The sequence below is a fragment of the Odontesthes bonariensis genome, chromosome 17 (assembly GCF_027942865.1).
Source record: "Odontesthes bonariensis isolate fOdoBon6 chromosome 17, fOdoBon6.hap1, whole genome shotgun sequence".
Classification (NCBI taxonomy): Eukaryota; Metazoa; Chordata; class Actinopteri; order Atheriniformes; family Atherinopsidae; genus Odontesthes; species Odontesthes bonariensis.
The window spans coordinates 25,050,932-25,074,729 of record NC_134522.1 but is presented as its reverse complement, the minus strand read 5'-3'; the positions used below and the strand labels follow the sequence as shown (position 1 = coordinate 25,074,729).

General features: G+C 39.6%; 2 protein-coding genes across 2 annotated transcripts; both read right to left on the bottom strand.

The window, feature by feature from the left end:
• Nucleotides 1–349: 349 nt before the first annotated feature.
• kcnk3b (potassium channel, subfamily K, member 3b) lies at nt 350–7,389 on the bottom strand. Its single transcript, XM_075448464.1, has 2 exons — nt 6,844–7,389; nt 350–4,756 (listed from the first exon to the last, which is right to left on the bottom strand). Exons 1-2 carry the CDS (start codon nt 7,124–7,126, stop codon nt 3,870–3,872), a joined length of 1,170 nt encoding a protein of 389 aa, XP_075304579.1. The 5' UTR covers nt 7,127–7,389; the 3' UTR covers nt 350–3,869.
• A 945-nt stretch (nt 7,390–8,334) lies between these two features.
• ezra (ezrin a) lies at nt 8,335–22,437 on the bottom strand. The gene is made up of 13 exons (XM_075447482.1): nt 22,426–22,437; nt 20,631–20,714; nt 18,970–19,065; nt 18,192–18,466; nt 16,529–16,612; nt 15,849–15,995; nt 15,319–15,415; nt 13,623–13,786; nt 13,393–13,523; nt 11,595–11,755; nt 11,055–11,147; nt 9,873–10,133; nt 8,335–9,055 (listed from the first exon to the last, which is right to left on the bottom strand). The coding sequence occupies exons 1-13, from the start codon at nt 22,435–22,437 to the stop codon at nt 8,891–8,893; spliced, it is 1,770 nt and encodes a 589-aa protein (XP_075303597.1). The 3' UTR covers nt 8,335–8,890.
• Between the last annotated feature and the right edge of the window lie 1,361 nt (nt 22,438–23,798).

Genomic DNA, 23,798 nt, shown 5'->3' with positions numbered 1-23,798 from the left:
TTATTTTGTCTGTCCCTGTTTGTTGTGCCACATGATCAGGTGTTGGATATAACACATATAGATACTGCCACAAGGTATAATGATACATTGCCATACTTTCGCTCGTGACTAACCTGCTGTAGGTTGTCCGGAACTGGACCTCAGTCAGAATTCCCAGGGGGGAACCATCTGGACAAAACGATCATTTCTATACATTCAGCAGGCTTTTCTCACATGTCGACAAACAACAAGGAGATGGTAAAATGACATCCTCACAGCTTATACTTGTACTTCAATCTTATGCAGAAAGTCATTTCAGATCAAAATGATTTCTGTCTGGTAACTTTTCAATCAGGGCATTCAAAGAAGCAACAGTCAAACTCTTAAAGTCTTTTATTGGATAAAATATTGGTATTTTTGACATTTTTCTGAGGATATTCTTTTCTATACCTGGATAAAACAGTACAACATTCTTGACAAATGTGACGTGTGGGGTTTATATTGCCAGACAAGTTCATAGTCTTAACTGTTTCCGTGGCAAGACGATTTCAAGTACCCAAGAGTGTTCAAGCACTATCTTTCAGTCCTCAGTTTTTTCCTTCAGATAGTCCTTTCGCAGCAAAAAGGAGGAGCATGTTTATGTTGGTGCAACATGACGTCATCTAAAATCAAACAGCATTCTTTTCATAAATATACACACATAACAAGCTGTTGTTTTCTGAGTCAAAGAATTGCAATCAACATTATTTTCATACCATCATGTGTAAATGTGTATTTATATCCACCACAGCAGGTTAATTTCTTTGTTTCTCTACACAAGATCAGTATCTGAAGAGACGCCAGATAGTATAACATTTGCATAAACGATTTGCGCCTGTTTTTAGGTGGCAAGTGGATCTAAAATATGCTGGCAAAAAAAAAAAAAAGTGTCATGATACTATCTGTTTATGTTGGTCAGTTTATTTAAGGATAATTACTAAAAATATTGCTGTTTATTTACTAGTGCCTACACCCCCCTCATGACTCATGCATTTGTGCTTCAGGTTGTGATTTCCTGCATTCCCCAGAATGGCTTGTCACTCTGAGAGGGCACAGGTACAAACTGGATGATAAGGACTGGTCTAAGGAATAGACCTGTAAGAGATGGGTGTAGATAAAAAAAACTACTGGACAATTCATTGAGCTGAGCGAGGCACAACTTTGAGAAACAAATTTTATTTTACTTTTTTAAGTATTTGATATTTTCCTGCGTAATATGTTGTAAAATGTGTTTTAACAGTTCATAAAGATACCTTGGGTTGTCAAAAGCAGGCATTTCCAATCTGACTGAACTGTACGCCATGATATTTAGTTAATTAATTCCTAATAAAAACAAACATTATTGTTTTCAGGTAAGCTGATAATTCCACCTCACTTCTGGTGGATTTTTCAAATATTTTTAATGCAAACTGAATCAATGAGCAGTTCTCTGTTTTCATTAATAATAGTTAAAAAAAAACTAAATCAAGAAACTGCATGAGTTGTAAAACTAAATAAATGTGCAGAGATTAAAACTATGTTTAAGCTACTGGAAGTAAACTAAACATGACTTCTCCTCGTGTCACCTGCAGAAAAATACGAGACTTAAACATCCACCTAAACATGCCCAGACATGCATGAAGTTATAGCAGAAAATGGACTTTTCCTTTTCCATCAATTATCCTGACTCAGTCTATTGTGGCATGATTGGCTGTGATTGACAACCAACTTATTATCCATCATAACAACATGGTAACCCCCCCCCCCCCTCCCATCTGCCACTCCAGACTGCTACTAAAATAGTTTACATTTCCTGTTGGATACATATGTGATTTGCACAGTTTTGTGCACTTCAATCTGAATAGCTGATGCGTTTTGTTGGTTTCGCCAGTCAGTTCTTTGAGGCCTCAGACTATGTGTCATGAAAAGAAAAAATATATAGAATGGAGAAAAACAAAAAGAAGATTCATAACCGGAAAGTATCTTTTTCGACAGACACCAATCTTTCGCCATGCATAAGGATCTAATCTGTAAGGAGTTATTTTTATACTCCAGGCTGAGAGTTAAGCACCCAGTGTCACCAGAAAACGTGTCATAGTGTCTGTCCACATCTCCAAAACCTAGCAGGGTTGCAGTCCGTTGTTAGATGCTGTGGAATGGCAGTTCCAAACCTATTATTTTGTGTAGGGAAGCATTCGTGTGATATGAGAGGAAGTCTGATCAATAGAATTCTTAGTAGGGAAACGAGTAAGGAAAATGTCATTGCACCTTTATTGTAAAAGATGTCGCAGACCTATTACAGGTTTAGATCGAGTTGGTTAGACCTCTGTAAACAAAAAAAAATGTACTCAAAAGTCAGGAAGAGGTTAGCTTAGCAGGACTCGAAGTTGAGGGAAATTAATAGCTCGCCTGGCTCTATTCAAAGGCAAAAAAATCAGCCTACCAGCACTTCTGAAGTTCAGCAGTTCATATCATATATATTTTTATTCAATTTGTGCAAAAATATACAAATAGTGGCAGAACCAGCGTTTGTATACCAGAATATTTTTTTGGCCTGGTGCATAAACAGCTTGAAGAAATAATCTTTCACAACTGGATGCTTTCACACTTTTTGAGCTGATTACACAAAGGAGGCATAATGTGTTAATTAGTGAGCCTTAGAGATGCTTGTGAGGGGGTTATTTTAACTTTGAACACAGGCAGCTTGGTTGTTTCTACGGCCTTTGGCTATAGAAACTATGAAGCTATGAAGCTATGACCAGAAGCTATGACCAGGCTTCCTGGTCCTTTAATCTAATTTTATCTCTCGGCAAGAAAGCTAATAAATATGAAATATCACACATGCAGGTTTATCAGTCATTTTTAGAGGTGCTTGGAGAGGTATTTTGGATCTCTGGACAACACCAGGCGCAATGATTTTATTTCATCTAAATATTGGCAGCTGAATTTCCTAAATGTTGGACTGCTCCTCCATTAGTGCAATAACTGTGTCACATAAGGACATGGAAAGGTTGTGTGTACACAAGCTCAGTTAGAAAACCTTGTAAAGCGTAATAATACTTTCTCTGATTTCTGGACCCAACAGTGCGAAAGGTCATTTTTTTAAAGCAGTGCTTTTTGTGTTTGCTTAATAAATTAAGCTAAGTGTGTTACGGTCATTACTGGTGTGTTGCTACTTGTGACTATTTGCTAATATAGTTTTCAGGATATGCCATTGTGATTTGTTCTCATCCACTTGTCACATGACATGATGTGTTGCTGAGGCACTGGTAATTTGAGCAGAGAGGACTGGAAGTCACAGTAACTGGGGCAGCTACTCATGTGACTCACATGAAGTTATTGTTGTGCATCAGCTTGATCACACATCCCACAATCGTGACTCATTTAAATGAGTTTTTAGAGTTCACATAAGGCAAGCCAATCACAAATACTCAGATCAGAAATGTAAACAGGATAAAAAATGAAAAAAACATAAAGACATCTGCGGAACGCAGGGATAAGAAGTTTCAGTTTTACCGTCATTGCTCAGTTGACTCCCTCTGTTCTGCATCTGCTCGGCTTTTCCTCCAAATTGTGCGCACTGTACACCACATGCACTGCAGCATGTTCATGTGTAGTGACCCACGTGACATCCAACACGCCAACCTGACTCCTCTGAGCACACAGGAAGCCTCAAATGAAAACACTGCAGACTTTGCTGTTTACAGTGCTCTGTGTGCACTTTCCTTTAGTGCATTATACTGTTGAAATGCTGGGATTATAGCACCACAAATATTTACTTCCGCTATGTTTTTGCTATGAGGGCTACCGAGTATTTGTTGTCCTCTCGGCAGTATTACATGTGCTGTATCGAGAGCTATTGTGCTGAAAAGCTAAACGGAGCTGCGTCTCTTAAAAACCCTGAACGGAGAAAGAATGTGTAGGCCTGTTGTTATGGAGCTTATGCTCGTGCACTGACGTGGACTGCAAACGCAGCCTGTTGATCCAGGCTCCACGTAGTGAGGACAGTCACTGTTCTGCTGCAAGTAGGCATCAGAGAATGTCAGCTCCTGAGGGATCATGGTGGAACCCTGGAGCTTCTCCTTGCTCCTGTACCACAAGCAGGAACATATAGTTTGGAAATGCAGCACCTCGGTGTAGGCACCTTTGAAATCTTTAGTCTTTGTGGCGTCATCTGCTACAGGTGTAGAGGAAGTTGAGGTTGAGAGCGGCAACAGTCGAGCCACCTCTCCTCTGGGCTTATTGACAGACAACAAGGCCTTTTGCTTGGCGTCTCGTCGCTCATCCTCAGTGTTCATAGTCAGGAAGCGAAGCACAACCAGGTTTAGGAACGCTCCAATCACCGTCAGGCCCATGAGGATGTAAACAAAGCAGAAGGCCACATACCGGGGGTCGTTCTGCAGGGCATCATCCTTCTGCAGGGCCACGTAATCTCCAAAACCGATAGTGGTGAGCGTAATAAAGCAGTAGTAGAAGGCATGGAGGAAGCTCCATCCTTCGCAGTGGGAGAATGCCCCGGCCCCCACACACAGGGTGCTCATGCAAGAGAAGAAGCCCACTGTCACCATGTTTGCCATCGAGACCTCAGTCTGACGCATTCCCAGGCACTTCTTAGCTTGGTGCAGCAGGTATCTGACGAAGGTGTTGATCCGCTCACCCAGACTCTGGAACATGACCAGGGTCAGCGGGATCCCCAGCAGGGCGTAGAACATGCAGAACACTTTCCCTGAGTCGGTGCTGGGCGCTGCATGGCCATAACCTGAGCGAGAGCACGTCACACATTTACACCTCTGTGCACATGATGTCATAAAGTGTTTGTCTGTGTTTCTTTTCCCACCTGCGCTAAGTCCTGTGTAGTGTCATGAAACTTAATTTAAAAGCAAAACAACACACACACACACAGACACACTCAACGATTCCAACCAAGAAAATTCCAGTCACACTATTCATGTAGACTTAAATGTTGTGAACGAACAGCTTTTTATTTTTAATTTCCTCACTGTTGTCAGCTGAGATGTTGCTAACTCGAACCAGAAAAGCACCACATCCTATGCCTGAATTACCCTGAGGTGGCAACATGTGATGACAGATACAGAACCAGATCCATGCCCTGTCAGGGGTTCTACATTTTTCATTACAGTTTATAACTGCCCACAATTGACACCTGCTATTTTTTCTATTTGCTTTACAAATCCTTTGCAAATAGAATCAATATTTTTTTATATATTTATTTTACCTCTAGTCATTCAAGAAAGCCTTACTGAATTATAATAATGTTTTTGGCAAAAAACAAACAAACAGCAAGAACAGGTTATTACAGACCAACACATGAGACAAATTACATACAATGTGCTACAAAATAAGGATTTTTACAAGACAGAGACTTCAATTTCTGATTCAAATAATTAGACAGGGAATGCCATTTCAGTCAATTTTAATTAAATACATTAAGTGTATATGCTTCTGAAATGATTGCTGAATTAAATAACAACACACACACCACCACAACCACAGGGAAGTCAGCAAAAATCCAAGGTGGTGTGCAAGGCCTTCACTCCACAAGGAGTGTAAGGGGACTTCTTATTTCCAACCTGATCTCAAAGCAAAATGTGAATTTGTCATGAAATTAAAAACTTCGATTTGCCGCTTATGGACATGAATTCTGAATAATTTCTGTGCCAACCTGCACAACTTTAAAACTAACATATCATGTAGCACACATGGCTTGTGTGTCTAACGTGTGTTGTGAGTTCATCCAGTAATCAAGAAAGAGGATATTTGGATGTGGTACACTGTCCAAATATCCGTATCCCAAAATATCTTCGTATTATTAAACATATAGTTGTTGTTTTTAAAAAATAAGTCAACTAAACAAAAAACTAACTGAAAGCAAAAAATGTCATTTCAAAGGAACGTTTATTTGAGACAATAATAGATGTGATGGGACTTGAACTCAGCTCCCCAGATGTCAAAGTTTGGCTTAAACATGGTGCACATATGTAGTTTTCTTGTAGCCCACACATGTCTTTAAATGAGGGTGTTAATTCTGCTTGCCTAAACTCAGCCACCAGACACGATGTAAATCTGCATATTCTTCAGGTCTATGAGCCACGTCTGGTCCTCATAATTCGTGTCATAAAAGAACATGTCAAAGCTTGCTTGTGGTGTTTTGGCCCATCTCATGACCTTTCGGCCACGTATGGGTCACATACAGCAACACTTCCCAGTGCCGTAACTCAACCAAAAGTGCAAAAAAGTTGTCCAGATCAGATCTAGATGTGTCTGCTGTATGGCTTTTTAGCTCGACGGTCATATGTCTTTCCCAACTTTACACCTGTCTCTGGACATGAACAGACTACGTTTTTGTGCCCCTTTAATATTGTGCCGTGTTTGCTGTTTTTTCCCTCTTCCATTAATGGTTCATTTCCACCTCTCCCATACATTATAATGCAATAGATGTAAATAAAAATTAACCAAAAAGTATACTGCAATTATAAAGAAAAGTCCCCTAGTATTGCATTAAAGTAGAAAAAATGGTAGTTACATATCAGTTCATTTCAGGGATTCATTCATTTGTTTGATATTGTCTAAAATGGCATTCCTTATTAGTTCAATTTGTCTATTTTCCAATTGATTAATTGTCTTTGATCTTTGTAAACTTGATTCACTTTGTTTCTCAAAGACTTCACATATGTTTGATGAACAGAACCCCACCAAAAAAAAAACAAAAAACACTTACCTGAGACAACGGGAACACATATTCCCAAACATCCTGACTGCGGGCGACCACCTTTTAATGAAATGCAAAGCATCGCTTCCCGTGTTAAAGAAACAATTGCTGCTCACCTATTGTCGTGATCACAGTGATGGCGAAGTAGAAGGACCCAGAGAATTTCCACTGGACTCCAGCTTTGTGAGGTTTGAGCTGCAAAACGACGAGCTCCAGCTCCTCGAAGTTGGCTTTGGTCAAGTTATATTTGCGCATGAGTTCGTACTTTCTGGCGTCGAGCTTCCTCTTGTGACTTTTCTCCTGTTTCGACTCCAGGGTCTCGAAGACGGCCGCTCCCACCACCAGGTAGGTGAGGATGCTGATGATGAGGGCGAGCGTCCTGGCGTTTTGTCGCTTCATGGTAGCAGTGAGGAGAAAATGGAGCGCATGTGGGAGCTGAGGCTCTCTGCGACCTTCTTCTGACGGACTTCGGATCCAACAGAGGGGACTTTTGGAGACGGAGCTGTTCTTTCAGCACCACCCCCACATCACAGTTGGGTTGCTAATGTAGGCTATTTGGACTATTTGTCACCGATTTATATTTAGATTCCGCAGAAAAGACACACAGGGCAACCCCACAGACTTTCAAGAGGCGGCTTCTCGGAGTAGCTGCTCAGATCAAGCGCTCACCTCTCTGGAATTTTTGCCTTGACACACACACACACACACACACACACACACACACACACACACACACACACACACACACACGGGCTAAGTGTCTGAAGCCAAAATGAAAAGTTGGTCTGATTGGAGAAGGGATTCACAAGAAATCCGTCACACTGACGAATATGGGTATATGATCCATGTGTTCGTTTAAGTAAAATATTTACCCAGTGACTATTTAAACAGACTACCTCTGGCTTCACAAGTTGTCTAGCAACCCCGTGATCGTGTGTAAACATTTAGGAGAGGCACATCCTTCTCACAGTGACCCGCGGGGCTTATCAGTCCAAACACAACTTCTTGTCTGTCAATAAGCTGAAGGCTCAACAACCTTACAACATGCTGTACACCGAAAAAGATCCTTCACAATAAATATGACTACCAACCTTTCAAAACATTTCATCAATGGTACATCCTCCCATCTCTAATGTTGGCTCAGGTCCATTAGGTGTACCAGTAAGCACTCAACAAGGATGTGCAAAAGCAGGACACCAAGGATGAATAGAGCCACCATTGCTATTGTACATCTGCTTTTACTAATAGACATCTCAAATGTCTATTCCATCTGGAGGACGTTTCCAAAGAATGAAAAGATTTCCATCAAAGAACTTGTGTTACAAACTGATTCAACTGATACAATCCGACTTTAGGAAATTCAGCATGAAATTTCTGCTGCTCTTTTAATGTAAGGGAGATTATCAAGAGACACACTTGAGGACAAATTAACATAAGGTACAATAAGGAGGTGCAGGGCTTCGACCAAAACAACTCTAATCAGGACAACAAAGGACACCGAGCACAAACTCAAATGCAATTTCAGTGGTGTGGTGTTCAGTGAAATAATCAGATGATTGACAAAGAAAAACAAAAAGTCTTTTGTTAATCGGTTTTATTCCGTCTCAAATTTGCATTCATTATGCACGAAGCCATGACAAAGGGCTTTTAAAAACACTTGTTAGGCCTTTTTCTTTGTACATTTCTAACGTTTTATTGACAAAACCAAAAACTAATCAATAGTTGTTTGTAGCATAGGGACCTAATTGAATACATTTTAATTCAACCACCTCTTTTTGGTCCAATAATAATAGAGGCACATTAAGTTAACTTTTGATTTCTATAATAACCTATATATTTCCAGCAGTGCGCCTCATACCAGCTTCATTCATATAGTACAGCTTGTGTCCAAAGTGATACATGATTATCCAGCTTTATATTTAAATGGAACTAAACAAATTATTAAAAATGTTTGAGAACAAACAAAAAGAGAAAAAAGAAATAGAAAAAAGACAAAAGAGCAGAGTGTTTCAACCCACAAAATGAAATATTGCACAGATGAGCTCCATGCTTTTAATGGGTCTTTAACATCACACGTGGCTGTCATCATTACATTTTTCTTAAATTAAAATATGTCTAGGCTTCATAAGGTATTTGGGAGAGGTCCTCAGGTCTTTTGGGTTTCTACAAGGCTTCAAACTCGTCAATCCTCTGCTTGGTGTTACCCATACGGATCTGACGAAGGGTCTTGTACTTGTCGCGACCAGCTCGGATGTTCTCGGCGTGGAGCAGATCATTATGGGTCTTCTTGTCATCATCTCGGGCGTTTGCCAGATCTGAGCTCAGGTCCTGTGGAGGAGTAACGACCAGTGATTAAATCAAAAGAGTGCACTTCTTGTGTCCACCTTACAGTGGACTCTTCATACATGTGATATGATTGTGATCCTAACCAATCAGGGCGGACTTGGCCATTTGCAGGAGGGACCCTTAGAGTGTAATTATGTTTTTAAAGATATGGGGGAAAAAAAGTTATACTATCTAAACTTTGTTTCTACTAGTGTCTAAATGCTTACTAAATTACAGTGATAAGACAGTAATAAGAACGTGTGCAACAGTGTACAGATTTAGAGTCAAATACAGTCAATTACAGTCAAAATATCTAAATCTATCCTAGTAAGCCTTCATGATAAAATCATTAACTTGTGGCTCTTTCAAAATAATAACTTTTTCATGGCCCAAAGCATGTCTTTTCAAACTTTGGGCATCAAGTGATAAGTCTCTAACCATCTTCAACTGGAGCAGATTGTGATTTCAAGGTCATTTGGTTACACTGTATCACAAATCACATTTTATCACAAATTTGATCTTTTATCTGAGGAGAGAAGATATATGAAAGCCCAAATTTATTTTCCAGGAGGCTGCAACGATATCTTTGTCAACATGTGTTCTTTCGAATTTCCAATCCCTGCATGAAAGTGTAGTGATTCAAATCAGATTTTTATGACCATAAACAAATGCACGACCCTTCCCATTACACATAAATACACATTCAACTTTTTTTTTCTTGATGTTGCAAAACTGAGATAAATGAAGAGGATTTTACACAGATTTAAGCTGTGGTAAACTTTTTGGTTCTGAGCTATATCTCCTGGAACCCTGCGCTCACCATTAGCTGTTTCTGAATGCGCATGTTCTTCTCAGCCTCGGTGAGTCGCTCCTCCTCCTTGCGATGGTCGTTGATGCCCTGCGAATGCAGCTCAGCGCTGTGGGTGCTGTTTTCTTCACTTTGCTCATGATCACTCTCACTGTCTGAGGAGGAGGAGGAGGAGGAGGAGGAGGAAGCAGCAGCGGGAGCTGAGTTGGAGGAACTCTTCACAGTGTGCAGCTCCTCCTTTGTCTTCAACAGATTTTCTTCCACTTGTACAGCCTGACGGAAAAGACAGAGACATTGGGATGGATGTCAGCGTTAATCAGTGTGCAGTATTCAGAATAGATTAAAGTTTACATCCTGTGGCGTCAGCTCTAAACATACAGTATATATTTCTATTATTATATCTGTATCATATGACTGTGACCACTTTATGGATAAATCAAGCTCTTGTAAAATCCTTTCTCCACTAATACACAGGGGCTTTAAAACAAAATGAATCATTAATTTGAGAATTCAAGTGTAATGTGTATTGTGAATTTCATTGTAGTGCACCTCAAAAGAAAAACATGGAGAAAGAAAAGTGAAATATAGAAACAGTTACAATCCATTTAAAGCAGGTGACTCTTTTTTTTTTAACAACTCTAACAACTTCCTTGTTTCATGATAGCGTTTGAATGTGCACATGATATACAACTTAAACCGTGGATATCTTATTTATGTACACAGATGTATTCATTAAGCACAGGTATAGATTTACAGATCAATTTTTTCTTTTTTTTCATTTGAGATCTGAGTAGTTTCACATGCCACAGCACACTAGTTTGTTTTGAGAAGCTGTTCATCCGAATTTCTCCCTAATTCTGCAATCTGAGAGTGCTCTTACTGCAGGTAAAATTCTGACTACTCAGAATATATTTATATTTCTATTTTACACAAACTCAATCCAAAAAAAACAACAACTTAGAAATAATAAAAATGGAACAGAATATCTCATCGTTCTCACAATATACTTTGTATGTTAAAATGGCAATTTATAAAATGTTCACAGTATCTGAACACAGTATTTCATCTGATCTGAAGTAGGCATATGTAGAGAGCAAACGTTTTGTTTTGTTCTTTTGTGTTGGGACATTTTTCATGTAATCCCTGGGACTTCATGGAACTCAAGTATCCTTTGATCCCGTGTTGGAAACTCACCTTGATGTGCCATGATTCAGCCTCTTCCTCCTTTTCTCTCTTGGACTCCTCCAGCTGAGCGATTATGGCAGTGTACCCGGCCAGCTCTGCAGCCTGAACGAGAGCAACAAGAAAAATGTTTAGATAGACACAAAAAACAGTGCGCATGTATCCCCTTACCTCTTGAGCCTAGATTATCTGGACATATTGTTAATATCTTATGACGATAAACAGAAAAGAAAAGGACATCACAAAACCCTTTGCTAGCATTCTCCCTTTAGAATAGATAAATCAAGTTCTTCGTCTTACAGTATATCCCACATTACTTGAAAGATATCTTTATTTATAAAATCTGATTCTACATTAAAGGTACAATGGCCTAATAGAATACCACACAGTCGTGAAAGTGTTGATATAATGGATTCTTTGACATTTTCTAATTATTTTTTTTTTACTTGACTCACAGAGGCTGGAAAATTTACAAATTCAAACTGCAGCTAATACAACTAATGTATGTTTACAATTAATCATGACTTTTACTAATGTGCACCGTACACTCACCAGCTGCTCCTGGCTCTTCAACTGGTCCTCGGCTTGCCTGGCCAGCTCCTCTTTGGCAATTATGGCCTCCATCCTCTCAGCCTCCAGCCGGGCAGCCTCCTGCTCCACCCTCCTCCTCTCCTCCTCCAGCCTCATGGCCCGTTCCAGCTGCTCCTGAAGCTCTGTGGGACCGAGTCAGCACAGAGGAAACTCTAATACAAGGCGTTTGTTGTGCTTTTATTGGGCCATTGTCAACAACTGGATACATTTTAGAGGCCTAAAAAGGTATTATATGTAGATTTATAAAGAAAAAAAGCCAAAAGATGTAGCAACAGTAAAAAAGTTTAATAAACGGCAGGAACTTTCACGAGTAATAAATTTGGAAAAGTGACATAAAGAAGATTTTTTTTTTGGTGAATTGTTGTTTGTTGAATGTATGTTGTCATAACTGTCTTGAGCAGAAAGCTGTATTCTCACTTTTTAATTTATTTACATCACAGCCACATAGAAAAAAAGACGTGATGCGAATTGAACTGCCTTGTGCATGCAAGTGAGAACACATTCCATTACAGAATATTAACTTAGATAAAGCTGTAAATGTAAAAACTGAAGGAGCAGCAAAAGAAAATTCACATCTGCTCTCCCAACAATATGTCAACCAAATAAACAGCAGAGGGCAGTAAAATAAGATATAGATAGAGATGTCACGGTTCCTAAACAATATTAAGAAACAGGGCCTTTAACAGTGGAGTTATTCACAACTGCCTGAATTATTAACTACACAACAAAATACCTACAGTTTGTAAGACTGAAGGGTTGTGTGTCTGAGAAGGTGGTCAGCGGTACAGGAGCACCAGTTAGAACTGTACTCTCACTGTTTTTCTTCATCTCAGAGTTTCAGTATAATTCAGACCCCTGTCATCACCAGAAATACTCGGATGACTCTGCTGCTGTTTGTTGTGGCAGTAATTGACAAGAGGCTAAGTACAGGGAACTGGTTGACCGCTTTGTGGCATTGCTTGGGAAAAATAACCTCATCTTGAATGTAAATGACACAAAGAAGATGACTGTGGATTTTAAGAGGACCAGGAATAAGAGAGAGATGAGCAAGAGGTGGCGGAGGATGACAAATATCTGGGTGTTTGCCTGAACAATAGACTGAACTGGAACACTGAGGCTGTCTCCAAGGAAGGACAGAGCAGACATTACATTTTGCGGCAAGATGGTACACGTCTTCTGTAGGTCTGCGGTGGAGAGTGCAATCTCTTTGCAGCCATCAGTAGAGGCAGCAGCATCAGTGCCAGTGACTCATAGAAAATGAGCAAACTGATGACGTGGATTGGCACTGTGCTGGGAACTGCTTTGAAGCCCCTGTTGCAAAAGCTACATAATGGACAACACTGTACTCCCTCTATATAATACAGCGATCAAACCCTGGCTTGTACTTATTCTCTTAATTCCTAAGGAAGCAGTGAGGATGAACTTAGTTGTTCACGGACTGCTTTTGACTTTGGTTTTTGTTCAACACATGACACAGAGTGTAATATGTCATGTGTTGTTGTTCAATTGAAGTTGTATTTATCTCATTTTAAGACCTGATCTAGTAGGACCAGATGATTCTTTATTTTAGTTCATCTTTTTCATAGATTTAAGATTGAACCCACACAAAATTACTCTCCGCATTTGACCCATCCAGGTAGGCACCTGTTGAACACCTGGTTTTAGTCTCGACACGTAAAACTTTAGAATTAAGAAAAGCTGTACTTACTTTTTTCAAGTTACTGTAACTAATTAGCTTACATATGACAGTCTTCCTCACCTCTCTCTGCTCTCTTGGTTGTCTCTTCAAACTCGTAGAGCTTTATCATCAGATCTTTCTTTTCTTTCTCCATCTGCTGCTTCTCCATCTCGATGGCCTCCCTCTTTTTCTTCTCTCTTTCCAACTGATCCCTGCAAGACACAAAACAATCCAGCTCAAATACTTAAATCGCAGGCCATGTTCATGTCCTCATCCCCAGCCTTTGTGAATGAGCTCCCTTCTTTGCCTACCTTTCCATCTTCTTCTGCAGCCTCTCCTCTTTGGCCTGAGCCTTCATCTGCTGAATCTCTATGCTGTCAGGCCTGCGGCGGCGCATGTACAAGTCATGGTTTCCCTTGCACAGCTGCAGAATGCGCTTGTTGACACGAAGTCGTGAAGCGTTGAATAAAAAGTCCTTGGAAAGAGATAATACATTTCTTAAAAACACAGGCTGCTTCAACTATATAAACTTGTTTTCTACTTTTTTTAAAGACATTTTTTGTCATACTTCTGTGTCTTTGCAACCCAAATTCCCCAAAAGTTTAAATGTCATGTAAAATTTAGTTTCAAAACATAATGGATTAAAAACACAGGATGTTTCAACTATATAAACTTTTTTTCTACCTTTTTTTATGACATTTTTGTCACACTTCTGTGTCTTTGTAACCCAAACTCCAAAAAAGTTTGAATGTCATGTAAAATTTAGATTCAAAACAGAATACAATTATTGCCAAATCACAGTATGACATGGAATATATATCAAATTCTAAAAGTGTGACATTTTACTATTTCATGAATAATATTAGCTCAGCTTGAATTTGACGGCAGCAACACGTCTCAAAAAAGTTACTACAACTACATCTACAAATTGCAAAGCAATTTCAGAATAATGTTCCATAATGTAAACTTTTGAGGACTTTGAATATTCCACCATCTATAGTAAATTATATCAATATATTCTGAAAAAACTGATCAAAAATCACTAAATGATGCTTATGATCTTTGGGTCATCAGGCAGAATGAAAAAATTCATGGGCTCAAGAACACTTCCACAAATCGTTGTCTGTGAACACAGTTCAGGGTGCCATCCACAAATCTATCATGCAGAGAAGTGCTAAATTCCAAAGCCTGCATCTCTGATGATATGGGGGGCATTAATGCCTATGAAACTGGCAACTTGCACATCTGGAAAGGCACCATCGGTGCTGAAAGGTAAATATAGGTTAGAGAGCAACTCATCCAGATGACAGCTGTTTTCAACCTTGAAAATTTCAGCAAGACAATGCCAAAATGCATTAAAGCTCTTTTTTCACCATTCTGACAGGACACTGTGTATGTAATGATCCATGTTTTTTGTCTTTTGGTTTATTTGTTACTCTTTGGTTTCTTAGTGCCTTGGTTTAGTCAGTGCTCTGTGTTAATGTTTGGTTTTGACATTTTGAGCTTTATTCCTTGCGTTCTGTTTTCAGTTCTCTGTGATATATTCTGTTTGTTGTTATTTACCTTGGATGTCCTCAGTATTTATAGTTCTCCAGTCACCTGAGTCATTTGCTAGATTATTGTAGCTGTCATATCCTGTTGGGTTTTTTTCCAGCCAGCCAGTCCTCTGAGTTCTGTTTGTAAGTTCTTATGCTTTCTGTTCATACTTGCTAATCCTTCTCCAGCAATGCGCTCAGTTGGACCTGTGTTTGGGTCCTTTGCCTCAAGCTCAACATCAATCCTGACAGTGTTAAGTATGCAAATAATTCACTATTCATATAATGGTTTATTTTGACAAGGTCAGAAAGGTTCCAGAGAAATATATATTCTTTTCGTTCTTTGTCTTCTTCTATTTTGTTTACTTGCATTCTCTATAACTGTCCCAACTTATTCAGATGCGGGGTTGTATCTTAGCTCACATTTACACACCCTCACTACTGAGTATTATTCCACTCATAAAATACTTACAGGGGCTTTCTTCTCTAATGGCTTGATGATGAATTTCTTGTCATTGTAAGAAATGTTCCTGATTTCACTCCAAGGAAATCCAATCTTTGGTGTCAGCCTGGAAGGGTTTAAAGAGAAGGAAAGAGGGGATCAATATACAGGGCATCAGGACAGTGAGGGCTTTTGAGTGTATGTTGTAAGAGAAACGAGATAATTGGGTCAATGGCCTTTTTTTAAAAACAACATCCATGTGGTCAGACGTGTGACTCAAAACATAGCCAGGAGTGATGAAAGGCGGATGAGGTGAATGACTGAGGTTTGACTGCTCGTGTGTTGCCCTTGTGTCTACATCTGTAGGCAACGAGGTCTGAACACTGTGGGTGACGATAATAATGAAACCCAGCTTTTTAGACAGCAGATAATAGAGACTACCAAGAAAGAAATATGTGATAGATATGTGATAGACCACCTGATTGACATTCATCAAAACAAAACTATGTAGAGAGAGCTATGCTACAAACGCTGAATGAAACAGTGACTGTGTGTCTTACTTGTCTTCCTTTGCATAGATGTTGAGCCCCAGGGCATCGACCCCCAGCCACAGCTCTGTGCCCTTCATGTTCTTGATCTCAAAGAAGTTGGCGCCGTACATCTCCAGGTCCTGGGTGATCTTTAGATATTCCATCATTGCTTCGTCCCTGTTAAAATGCACACAGTTCACTATCCTAATTCATCCTTCACTCTATCATGTGAAAAAAACAACAAAGTAGATTCCAACTATTTGTGGTTGATGTCAGAAAAAAGAATTGGAAATATTCAGACAAATATAACAAATGGGGGGCATTTGCCCCCACATTCACTTCTGTGTTGGTCCCCAATTTAGAAAAAGTTGTTCAGCTAAAAGTCTGATTAATGTATTATCAAATATTTCCTTTGCTATATCAATTCCAATAGTTTCAATCCTTCCTAAGTCTAAATGTTAAATATTGGCCTTATTATAATTTCTGAGACAGAATTTGGAATTTCAAGATGCTGATTATCCATTATCATTAAACACCTCCATCAAGGGAGGGACTTACATTTAGCCAGATGTGGAGCAATAAATGTATTGTGTGTTGTTCTTGATGAGAAATATTGACTTGGATTTTGTATCTCATTAACTGGTGACTCTCCCTCTGAGGAAAACAATTACGTCATGTGGATTGACATAAAAGTTTGAGCCTTTACTTACTTTGTCATAAATTTGTGCTCCTTGTGCCAAGCCTGGATTCTCTCCTCCCACTGCTCCTTTGACAGCCTGTGTTGTTCCAGCACTCTAAGAGGAGGGACAAGCTGTCAGGAACCCACACTGCACAAAATGTCAACAGTCTGTGTATATATGCAGAGCTACATCAAACACATGCTGCATTGCTGCATTTCCTTAGTTATTTTTTTAGTCCGCTATACTGGGATGGTGCAATTCTACATGGATAACTTGCTGGAAGGATTCCAGATTTGAAACTAAAAATGGACCAGTTCTCCGGATTGAAGGTTTTAATTCAGTGAGGATGTCTGTGTTTTATTTAAACAGAGTAACACCCATGGCAAAGTGATTGATCGTTAAAGAGTGCGGAACTCATCAAAGCGTGCTTTCCCCGGTGAGAAGGAACTTCTTCATTGTAGATTCCTGTCTAGCGTTAGACTTTTATCAAGGAACACCTCTGTCTTTCTGAGACACTAATCAATTCAATATTTGAGGTGAATTTCAGTTACAGTTTTATTGCAGCTTTCACTGTAATAAATTCTCTGTTTACCAAACTGTGACATTTATATTTACTCATTCATACGAACAGGTCTCTATTTTGGTATTTCGATTCACAGTCGAAGCAGCTGATCTCTGGTTTCGATGAAAAAAAATTTTCTTCGCTACATTGGTCTGAGTTGGAGTTGGATGTGGGTGGAATTGGATGGTCTAACTACAAGTCGCAGCCAGACATACTTCAGACATCCTCGACTGTTATTACTGATCCACTGAATTTGAGAAACATGAAAAAACAAATCAAAAAGGACTGATGCAAACGTTTAATTTGTCAGTAGACCTGAGAGAACCAAATGATCATTTTTCTGTTAAAAAATGAATATGGTCAGTTGGAAACCAGTCGACAAGGTGAGTAGGCCCAGGTTCAGGACTCAGCCTTTGCTGCACCTCATCCCCATTCTGTCTAGATACTGTCGAATAATGTCCAAAAGCGCAAAGAAAAAAAATCTATGAAAAGAATTGACTGTGATGAACCACTTCTTCACCTAAGTTAAAACAGCATCATATTTATGACATTTGACATGACATTCAACATTAATGTCTGAAGATGACATTTTAAAATTAATGGAGAAAAAAAACTTTTTCAGCTCAAAACTAAACAAATGATAGAATCAAACAGTTTTGTGACACATTTATGTTGTAACTACAGTTTAGATGGTGGAAAAAAATGGTGAGAAGAAGTCCCCAACAGTGTCTCCGGAAACTGCCGTGAAACCATCCTGTGAATAGATATCGACCAACCATTCAACGTTCTGTGACTAAGTGGAACTGTTATGGACACAAACCTGACAAAAGAAAGGTGGGATAAAAAAAGATAAAGAGTGATGTGGTCACGTAAGGTAATGCACTTCATTATCTGAACATCTAAAGAAACATAACAACATGTTGTTCATAACGAGTTCTGTTTCTTAGTAGTCTCACATTGACATAGTTAACCTTCTGATTTCATTGATGATATTTCCTCCATTTAATGATGCATGAAATTATCCCAGGAAAGACAAATTACAGAAAATGAAAATTTCATTGACTTGAAAATGTCGATATGACGGGTGGACTTTGAAGAGTGCTGTGCACCAGGTACTACAGATCAGCTCACCTTTTGGGGAGCAGACGCTCAGAGGACAGGTAGCCCGGGTGGTGCACCGACTTGTCGAACTCTCCATACTTTGCTTGGACGGCGTAGGAGGCCAGCAGCACGGCAGTCTCTGGAGGACAGTAGATTTCCTCTAACAGAATGTCCTCCTTGATCTGGAGGAAGAAAAGCCTCCTGGTGACGTCCTGGATCAGCTCATCAGCCACTTCCTCGGGGTAAAACTTAACCCTGAGCTTGAACTGCAGAGGAACCTCTCTTTTCACACCCTGAGACATAACCTACACATATGATTAAAAAAAGAGAATATAATTGAAAAGAACAGACAGATGATATGGCCTTTGAGAATGTGGTGTAATTACGGTTTTTTACATTGTAACACAGGCAGCTGAGTAGAGAGACGATGTCTGCAACCTACACATTCTATATATGAGGACTGACTCCAACAAGGTAGCTGATACTACGTGTAAAAAACAAGGAATTTGTATACTCCAAGTGTAACAATGTATGTAAGAGCTTTGCTGTAAGAAATCAAAAACAACGTTTAAAATGTATCACATAAAAGTCACCACTAAACCTGCACGAACATATAGGTTTTATTAGAAATAGAAAAAAAGATATGACAGAAAAGATATGACAGAGTAGTAAAAAAGAGGAAAAGGCTACTTTATAGAGAAAAATATTCATTAAAACACCCAAATCTAAGAGTAGAATGTTGTAGCAGACGTCAAAACAACTGGAAACGTTTCCATTACAGTTCCTCAATGAACTCAGTTAAACTTACCTTTTTATCAGGGTTCAGCCACGTGATAGTTCCAGAAATGTCGACAAACTGCAGCCCAAAGTACCAAACCTCACGTAGTCCAATGGTCTTGGCTACCTGAGGATGAAAAGAAAAAGAGAAGAGTTGAGACCAACATCCCAAACAGCTGGAACAGCAGCAGAGCGGTAAAGCTTCAGAACCCCTTCATAACAAAGCGGTGCCTCTCCTGGGAGCAAGGCTCATATAGTAAACCTCGTGACACAGGACATCACGCTCTTCACCTGTCTTCTTACTGATAATTCAGCTTCTTTTTCCAGTATATGGCTCTGAGTTTTTATTATATAGGTTTGGCAAAGTTCCACAAGTTGCCCGATTGCCATTTATGCATTCAGTTAAAGTAGAGTTTACAGTGTGATTAACAAAGAATGAAATGAGCTTCATTTCCACTCACTGGCATACATATTTTGTTCTATCCTACTCTTCTGCTATGAACTATAGTACAAATCAATAGAAAAAATCTCAGGCAGGATTTCAAGAAATGACTTTATTACATATTGATTAAATTTCTTCTGTCTTTCTTGTTACTATCTGAAATAAAACACTACAAAACACATGCATAAGAATGTGAAGATTTAAAGACATCTTTAACACTACTTCCAAGAAGTTGGATGCCATCTTCATTCCCTAAACCGTTCGCATTAGCAACTGCTAATTAAGAAAAATAAATGTATAAATGGCTTCTTTGGCCTAGCAGGGTGGATGTTAGTGGGACAGGCTGAGAGGTGGAGGCTTAGCAGAGGAGGTGGAGTAAACTTGAAGAGTGATGTAGGTTTGAACTGAAAATAAGAATGGCTTGTTAACTTTCAAACAAAGGGTCCCAAAAAAAGGCCAGGGTTGTGTTTTGGGAAGTTTTAGATGTGCTGATGACTCCAGACACCCTAATATATGCAAAGTTATTTTTCCATAATATGTCACCTTTAAAGCAACAGTTGCCTGTTTCTGGAAGATTATCCATTCTTCATTCTTGAATGACGATTATTTGATAGGTATGATCTTGGTTCTGATTTCTATCTCTGTGCTCTGTTTTAGTTCATGTTGTAGCTCGCCTTGCCTCCTGTTGGATTTTGTAGAGCCTGGCAGCTTGTGTTTTCTGTAAAGCTTACTTCCTGTTCTTGTTTCACACCTGGATATGTTTAGCTAATCACCATCCCCTGACTTTTGTTAGTCTCCCTCCCTTTTCTCCCTCAGTATAAATACTGCTTGTTGGATTTTTCCCCACTACTTGGAGGTTTGTTTTCTTTGTAATTCTTGATAATTCCAATCGTACTTTTCCTGCTTCGGCTGTGCCTGTAGTTAGTTTCAGCAGTTAAGTCACTTGTTTTCCTAACAGCTTGAATAAACTGCAACTGGACTTCTTTTTCTTGGTTCTTGAGGACGTTTCACTCCTCATCTAAAAGGATTCTTCAGTTCAAAGTCATTTCAAATCAGTATGTTTTTTCACCTGCCTCTGGCCTGTGTTAGATTAGATACTTTTCCTGAGAACTACATTTTTTTTTTTACACATGAACAGAATAGAGTTAAAGGGAGTGGAAACCCGAAAGCTGAAGCTTTCAGTCCACATCCAGCCCCCCCTGTGTTTCATATGAAACAACGATGTGCTTTGTGAACTGAACTATACAGACCTGTTCAAAGAGCTGGATCCCTGTTGTGTTGGATTTGATGGAAAACTCCAACTCTGCGTCCATCGAGGTGACGCGAACGCTGATCTGCAGCCAAAGACAAAAAGAAAAGCCACATGACGAAAAAGATTATTCTGTTTGGATACACATGAACCATCTTATTTACAATGTTTCTGCTTTCATTTTTTTCTCTCCATTAATCAAAGGTATTTCAGTTCCATCCTAATTGGCTTTTGATTCCATAATACTAAACAAATCCTAGCTCAGAGGACCAACATAACGGAGCGATTTGAGTGAAGGAGGCCTTTTAACGTGGGGCTGTGAGTGTGAAGTGGATTATTCATAAACCGTAATTGCTCTCTATCTCAGCAGACTTTGGACTAGCCTTGCCAAGGTGCCAACAGATTGCACATTAGCAGAGTAATTGATCAAAATACTCGCTTTTCGCCAGGTTCGCTTTAGGTTGCTATTAGGATCAGCCTGCTTTATGACAAAAATAATTATTACTGAAACAGAAATGTCACCTTCAAGTATTTATGGAAAAGAACTCCACAAAAAAAGAGGGGGGCACAGTTACTCTTAGTATATCTCATACTACATGACCCCTGCCTGCAGGCGAGATTGGGCCTTGCTGCAGTTACACAATTGTTTTATGAAGTTATACCAGAGCACACCCCGGGTGTCATAAAGATAAACCTACTATAACTTTGGCAGCAGCAAATGGAACACCCATATACTGACCCACCACTAGGTTTCTTAATCGATTACTCCTTCCATGGCAACGTGTGTAAGGTAACTTCTTCACTACTTGATACATTCCTCACTTCTGGCTGCCACAGCCTGACCTCTTCTCAAATCATTCACTGGAGATGTCATCATTACGGAAGCAGTAATCCATTACAATCAATCAGTATGTTGCTAAACTTAACTCTGCTGGGTTCTTTGATTTGTTGTAGTGGAACTTTTCATACAATCATGGCTTTAGAAAAAAAATGCCAGAAAGCGACTATTGCGTTAGGTTCTAAGGATTTTCCAGATCATCACAAGCAATTCACGAGATTTGTCTGGAGTTAGTATAATGTCAGTGAAATTGAGGCAAATGTCAGCATAACCTCTAAATGGAGGTTTATTCCTTGGAGTTACAATACAAGCACAGAGCTGCTGTTGTAATACACAGGAAAAGCTCTCTTATCAGTTCTCCAGACGGATGCTGAACACTTGAGTAACTTAACCAGAGAAAATATAGGATTTACCATGAACTGCATAAGAGTTTCCTTTATGTTAGAGGGAAGACTAGTAACTTCTGATGGTTTTAAAAAAGAATCGGATGGGCAAAGCAGTTAAGCTACATATTCACGAGTTACTAAGGATGTTCATTTTTTAATTTTAGAAATCACTCCAGAGTTACCGAAGGGAATTACCGTGATAAATGTCGTTATCTGCATGAACAAAGACACAACACACAGCCTGTTTGTAGCCTGAAACAGCACTTTAGCAGCATTTTCTGTCAGGAATGTGCAGCGTGGGTCAAACTCTACTTTTAGTTAATGAGTAAATGCCAAGAAGGAGTGCTGTCTCTTGGAAAAGATGTTTGATAAGGGATTAAAACGATCAGGATGTAAATAAGTTACCTTTAAAATTCTCTTATGCTCTGTGGTCTTTATTCATAGTTACATCAACATAGATAATTCACAACACCTCACAGATGGATTTATGAGCCCACCTCACTCTTCTCTAACCAGGAAGAAGCGTTTCAGTGACACATTTCATAAGGGATTTAAAAAAGTGGGAATCTTACCGTCTTCGGCATCTTGGCTGTGGTCTTTGGACGAGCACCAACAGAAGAAAGTGTTTCCCAGGCTGACCGAGGCTGCAGTGTCCGACTCCCAGCCAAACCTTCACCTGATAAAGATTTCAGCTGCGCTGTCGCTGGCAGGCTCAAGGGCAGGGCTTGTGTCCCTTGAACTCGGCAGCAGATCGCTCACGGTGACGTAGGAGGATTGACTTGGTGACTATCACACACAACTGTCTGGTTTACCCCCAGTGTGGTCACCAGCAGGGCGAGGAGCACAGCTCCACCCAAAGACAATCACCTGTCCCAACACCTGAACCGCTGAGACCTTTGACCGGAGAACATGAGGCTATATAGGCCCGGATGTGCTATCTATGTTGCTTGTTTGGAGGTGACATAGAGAACTCATAAGCTGTCATAAACACATTGTATCAATGCAACAGCAGAAGCTTGTTTCTATTTTGTTTTGCTGCTGTTGTTTTGTGGTAAAACCTAAATAAGGCTAACTCTGAGAGGTAAATTTACAGATTTCATTTGTAATTCTACAAAAGGAAAGATCAAGTTGAGAACAAATGGACCGACTCTGATCTTCGAAGCCTGATCATTTGTTCATTTTCTATTCATGCTTTATGCAGTTCAGGATCACAGAGGTGCTGAAAGCTTTCCTCGCTGCCACCAGGCGGGAGGCGAGGTACACTCTGGGTAGGTCTAAACATTCACGTTTTTCAGTTGCATCCTTATTCTATTCGCTGTTAGACATAGGGAAATTGAAACAAACGGAGAGTAGATCCCAAAAAAGAATTAATCTGCACCTTTTCTATCCTTTATTACAATATTTCCGTGCTTCACACCACCTTGAATTGAATATTTCAGACGAAACGAGACATCCAGTACAATGCTCATAATAAGCACTTAAAACGTATGTGTCTTTTGGCAAAATACATTCAGTACCATCTGGGGGTGTTTACTCTTTCATGTGCGCTCTGATAAATGTAGAAAGGTATGCCTGCAGTCACATTCGAAGATGCAGCTATATGATGCAGAATTCAAATGTGTTTTGTTTGTTTCACATGGGCGTTCCAGCCTCATTATGCTGAACAACGCATCAGAACAAAGAGCACATTCATTTGATGTGTCATCATGAGCAGTCCAACAGGAAGCTTGCAGAACTGTGATGTGGAGTCTTGAAAACTGGAACACAAAAACACTAACTATGGACGTCTCAGTAAAGTGAGAGGCATTGCGACTACAGCAATCCAACTTTCTGAGTATGTCTGAAAGGAATCTTAAGTAAAGTCTGTGTTATCTAAATGTAAGAGTAAAACTCTCACAGCTGATACTGAACCATTTAAACCTTCTGTTCTGCTAAAAGGGATGAT